The 6212-nt window shown below is 36.7% G+C and overlaps 1 protein-coding gene across 1 annotated transcript; it reads left to right on the top strand.

The window, feature by feature from the left end:
* The first annotated feature begins 1492 nt into the window (after nt 1-1492).
* LOC129923938 (rhodopsin, GQ-coupled-like) lies at nt 1493-5720 on the top strand. Its single transcript, XM_056017138.1, has 2 exons — nt 1493-1775; nt 3044-5720. Exon 2 carries the CDS (start codon nt 3215-3217, stop codon nt 4259-4261), a length of 1047 nt encoding a protein of 348 aa, XP_055873113.1. The 5' UTR covers nt 1493-1775; nt 3044-3214; the 3' UTR covers nt 4262-5720.
* Nucleotides 5721-6212: the final 492 nt, after the last annotated feature.

Below are 6212 nucleotides of genomic sequence, written 5' to 3' on the forward strand. Positions count from 1 at the left end.
GTAGCGCCCTCTTAAAGTGACGTTGTGCATTTCGTCGTATAAAAAAAACGCTTGTTTACGGTGTCACTTTAGGCTACAGCTGTAACATTGAAGGGGTGGTGCCCTGGCGATGATGGCCTAACTAGTTTTGTGTGTCTGTTATACAGTCCGGGCATTAGATTTTGGCTGAGACATATCTTGGTAAATGTTTCTTGAGTGCGAATCCGACATTTTATCGATACAAACTATGAAGAGATCAGTTAAAGGAGTTATATACATAAAGTATTCCCACAAGTGGCACAGAACAGCGGTTCTCAAATAATTTTCAGCTCAGGGAACCTAGCTTTGCTTTACGCTTACTTTTCTTATTCCTCGTCCTGTTGCAAATAAAGCTTCAGATGAGCAGGTGTCAAACTTTCGTTCGTAAACACATTAAAACAAATGACACACTGTGTCTGACACACTGTTGCATCTGTACGGTCTAAGTTCGTGTTGTAAATATATTTTTTTTTGCACAATAAAATTCTATTCCATTGTTGTTCTTTTCAAGCCTTGTTACAAATGACGTCGTCCTAGAAAAGTTCTTACTAGACATATTAAACAGTAGTGGGGGGGGGGCGAGTTCCAAATTATCCGAACAAATAAATTTACGTTTAGTAGACAACGCTTTTTATTTCTGAACGATTTTTATTTTTCATGGACCTCCTACGGTTGTCTTGCGGACCCCTTGTGTCAGCTGACCAAAGTTTGAGAACTACTGGTTACAAATACGTATTAAAAATATTAGCCCCATAATTGTCTATGTTAAGTATTGAACAAATATGACTACTGATTAAAAAACAAACAAACAAAAAAAAAAAAAACTTAGTACAATTGAAAGCATTCGGAACGGGATCGCTATGGCTTTTGGTCCCCCAAGATGCTTGCAAACGCTTAACTAAATTTTTAATGACCATTTTACAATTTTCTCAGGGTTCGTAAAGACCTTCCTACAGGGAACAGTACAAGGAAAAGAAAGAAGACACAGAGGAAAGAATCGATGGGAAGACAGCATCAAACAGTAAACATGACTGCAACTAGAAGATATTTTTAAGGCCCTGGACAAAGAGAAATGGATGAAGACCGTTAACAAATCATGTGTTGTGCCCCAAAAGTTTTTACAGAAAAAGGGGATAGGTTGACTACCCCATTTTATAAAGTGACATTTGCAGCCTTGCTTACGACTAAATAGGGACGCCTTATCCATTACCTAACTAGAAATATAGAGTCGAACACATTGACAGGAGTTGGAAAATCTGCCCTATAGGATACGAGAGTTTTTATAGCATGCGACTGATTGAACTTTAGAAAGAAATCTTATTGTCTTTAAAAACATTCATGAACCTCTGAGTTAAATTCTGAGACAGCCACTGTGACAACCACTGAGACAACCACAGACACACGTACTGCACTTACACACACTGATCTACTACTACACACACACACAGACTTGATACTCACCATCCACACACACACACATGCAAACTTTGCACACGGTACAAACTATCTTCTACCTGGCACATAAACACCTGGAGAAAGTTCTTTATATGGAATTGAAAAGTCTGCATTAAGCACTTTTCGCTAGTGGGTGCCAGAGGAGACAAAACTTGTGGCGGAGACCTTTGTGAATCTGCGGTATTCTGTTAAATATTGCAAGTTTCGAGACTTAAGACTGACCAAGACCTTTCTCTATATGCGGAATTCTGTCCAATACTGCATCAGTTTTGAAACTTAAAACTGACCAACAACTACTTGAAGTAAGTATATAGATTCGTTTTGTTTACAAAGGTCAAATCAAGATAGAGAAATGTCGCTTAAAAAGGTTACTTCCTGATAAAATTATAAAGAATTGCCTAGCATTTTAGTTACATTCCTACAAGTAATTTTATTTACAAAGGTTTTCAGTGAAGATGTTATTTAATGAATATTTAGGGCCCAATGATTTTAATGTTAGCCCTAAATACCATTTCGTTGTTTTAAATTGTTAATATTCTCGCTTCTTTCACAAATGATGAACTCCGTAAGACAGGTTTTGTGGAAGAATCAAAATACAAATTTTCAATTCTGATTCATTCTCTCCACTTTTTTTACTTTAGTAAAGCTAGTCTTTCATAGCGTGCTCTGGTCAAATGTGTATGGAGCATTGCGTCATTTCGCTATAGCAAGCTTAGTGCGCATTGGTCCAATCTCTATGTAACAACGCGTCTTTTCGCTATAGCAAGCTTAGTGAGCGCTCGTCCAATCTCTATGTAATAACGCGTCTTTTTGCTATAGCATGCTTAGTGCGCGCTCGTCCAGTCTTTTTGCTAAAGCAAGCTTAGTGAGCTCTCGTCCAATCTCTATGTAATAACGCGTCTTTTTGCTATAGCATGCTTAGTGCGCGCTCGTCCAATCTCTATGTAATAACGCGTCTTTTCGCTATAGCAAGCTTAGTGCGCGCTCGTCCAATCTCTATATAATAACGCATCTTTTTGCTATAGCATGCTTAGTGCGCGCTCGTCCAATCTCTATGTAATAACGCGTCTTTTTGCTATAGCATGCTTAGTGCGCGCTCGTCCAATCTCTATGTAATAACGCGTCTTTTTGCTATAGCAAGCTTAGTGCGCATTGTTCCAATCTCTATGTAATAACGCGTCTTTTTGCTATAGCATGCTTAGTGCGCGCTCGTCCAATCTCTATGTAATAACGCGTCTTTTCGCTATAGCAAGCTTAGTGCGCGCTCGTCCAATCTCTATATAATAACGCGTCTTTTTGCTATAGCATGCTTAGTGCGCGCTCGTCCAATCTCTATGTAATAACGCGTCTTTTTGCTATAGCATGCTTAGTGCGCGCTCGTCCAATCTCTATGTAATAACGCGTCTTTTTGCTATAGCAAGCTTAGTGCGTTCTGGTAATAATCTTTGCCGTGGTGTCTGAGTTCTCGCACCAGACATTCAAATAACTAGATTGGGTTGACACTTAGACAATTTGTAGGCAGCCAAAAGATAGGAATATATATTTATATATTTTTTTTTATTTATTTCAGGTTGTGTAGTTTAGAGACTACTTTAACCACAAATCACTAGTACAATAGTACTGTGAACGGACTCAGGGTGTTCACACTATTGACACAATAATTAATTTCTGAAAATACGTACGACAGCTAATGAAAAGAAGGATTGGTTTTGTATCACACAATCTATAATCTACTCAGCACATGATGTATACAACAGAGATAAATGTTTCAACGTTGAGTATAAATGCTAGCTTTGATAAGTATTGTTTTGAAACGGACTTGTCATCTCTGGACGTCAATAGTCTGGGAAGAGTTTTCAACATTATAATAAATATCATACTAGCTTTGACCTGCGCATTCAACAGTCTAACATTATTGGTTTTAATAAAAAGTCCAGATCTCAGGAACTACAGAAATGCTGTCTCAATATGTCAAGTGGTGACAGATACATTTTTTCCATTTTCGTTCGCCATCACATATTTGGCCAAGCCTATTTTGTCTACAGCTTTGGTATTCAATTTCATAGCTATTTGGTTCAACAACTTGAGCTATGCCTGGATGATACTCATCAGTGCCCAGCGCTATGTCACGATCACCCATCCTTCACTCCATCGCCGTCTGTTTACGAAAGTGAATGTCTACACTGCTATCATCTTTGTCTGGCTCACATCTTTTTTTCTCAGTCACCCGTTCGGGCCATGCAATGACTTCTCTCTAAATATCTCTCATTACTCAATGGATTATCATCTGTATGTATTTCCTGTCATTCATTGTTTGTGCCTCATTCTTCTCTCGTTCATATACATCCACATATTCATCATTGTGAGACGACACCTCTGTCATATCGCTACAGTGAATGTATCGATCGACGACTCTGATACCCAAAGGAGGAACCAAAGACGGTTAAATAGGCAAAAAAGGAAATCCGTTTTTTTTTTCCTGTCAGTACTTGTTTTATACTTTGTTTTGATCACCCCTAACGTAGTAGGAAAATTATTAATACTCAAATTTAAATATTTTAGGTCTGAAAATTATTATATCTATTCCTTTGTTCTTCAACTCTTATATTCACTTGCACCATCCATAAATTTTTATTTATTTACTTGCAAGTGTCCTGGGTTTTTTAAATCTGCACAAAAGGAATATCAAAATCTTAAAAAAAGCCTTTTGAAATGTTTCGCATCCAAATGCTGTCATAACGAAAGAGAAGAGAGAGATACATTTGAACTGACAGAGCTAAACCGATGAAGAACTAATGCAGTAAGTCAATCAAAAAATGCCTGTAGGAACTTTTTTCTAAAAACAAAACAAAGGCAGAACACACAAAAAGAAAAAGGAACATTTTAAGTTACTTTACTTTTTTCTAAAAGTTTGTAAAGCTAACAAATAACATATCTAATATTTAAAAAATGTAGTTTTCTCCAGTGTTGTTACGTATTTTTAAAGGCCAAAATAGGGTATAAGATTCATGTTTAAAAAAAAAAAAAGCTTTTTAAACAAATACATATCTATATAGTATAAAGAAGAATGTTAGGCGTATGTATTGTAATAACTGAAGGGAGGCAACTCAACGAGACAAAGACATTCTCCGTCACCACTGTTTGTGCAGCCACAGTCTTGACCACGCAACTTCTTTACCAACGAGTCTACAGGCAACTGCTCCTTTACCAACGAGTCTACTCCTTCTTTCGTTTGAGACACCATTTTATCTACCTTGTTCCCCATACTGTTAATTTGTTCACACTTTACACCAATACCTTCATTTATCTTGCCAATAAGCTCATAAATCTCCGATTCAATTTCAAATAGGTAGGTCTCCGGATCTTCGTCTTCATCGAATAGGGCTTGCCGGAGACGAGCTGTAAGTACCTCTTTGCTACCACAAAGCTTCAGGCGTCTGTACCGAAGTTCCTGCCTTAGCTCTTTAACTAAAAGCTGGTCTAGTTGTTTCAAAGATGCCATTGTGCTAGAATCCTACCTCCTCTCGTTGAGTCGCCTATGATCCCACTTCTGACACCAGTGTAATAACTGAAGGGAGGCAACTAAACGAGACAAAGACGTTTATTTACACGGAGACATGACAAACACAAAGGGGTATCTGCCTTGAGCCACAGCATCTCCACACTAGCTCTCTACACTTGGGCGGAAATCGTTCTCTCCTAATGTCAACATCCTTTTCTAGTCTGGTTACTAGAGGTGCGCATCTCTGCACTAGCCTGGATTGCGGTGCGCATGGAAGATGCGCATGGAAGAGTCATAACAGTATGTACGTAATAAAAGAGAAAGCAGTAAATTCAACAAGTTAATGCAATGAAAATGTCCTTTCTCAAGCTAAGAATCTAGTATTTCGATCGTTCATCTGACTCACCTTCAACTTCTCAGTAGTTTGATGCCATGATTAAATTATTGTATTTGTTTAAAGTGTTACGGATCAGTGCAATAGAAATTATTATTTGTTTTGGTTCTTGCGATTTTATATCACTTAGATTACATCATGTTGAGTCTTAGACCTAGTAACAGCTATAAAGATTTGCTGCAATTCGATCCAGCAGAGGCATTTGTTGTTAACAGTGAACATACTTTCGTACATTTCTTGTGTTCATACTTTTGTATATAACTAACTGACTGTGATCTGATCAATGCGTTTTCTATATTTACATCTATAAAAACCATTCAATGACATATTTCAAAATACAATTATTTTTTAAAGAATTTATATGTCAGGACTTTGTCAGCTTATTTTTAGATATTTTTATGTCTATGTAGTAAAGTGTTACTTTAATAGCAATATTTGTGCGTGTGTTAAAACTAATTATGCTTTCTTTTAGCTTGATAATTATACCAGGCCCAAAGATCAGCCTAACAGACACACCAAACATACTCAACTGTACATACATTAATAAATAATGAGCATGATGATCTAAAAATAAATTGTGAATTTAATACAATAATATTTATACAATGATATGGAAAATTAATAATGTGGATTGCAAATACATATGAAGATAATAAATCATATGTTAGGTTAAAGTAAATATTTTAAATAGTAATAATATTTTAAAAATAAACATCTTCTATTATGTTGCTCGCAACCATTGAGGTCAACAACTTTTCAGCTTCCCAACTCAAGACTAAGATTCATCTCTGTAAAAGGTACCGTTCAAACTGTATATAAACATCAAATCTTGAAAGTAGCATG

This window comes from Biomphalaria glabrata, chromosome 18 (genome assembly GCF_947242115.1).
Source record: "Biomphalaria glabrata chromosome 18, xgBioGlab47.1, whole genome shotgun sequence".
Classification (NCBI taxonomy): Eukaryota; Metazoa; Mollusca; class Gastropoda; family Planorbidae; genus Biomphalaria; species Biomphalaria glabrata.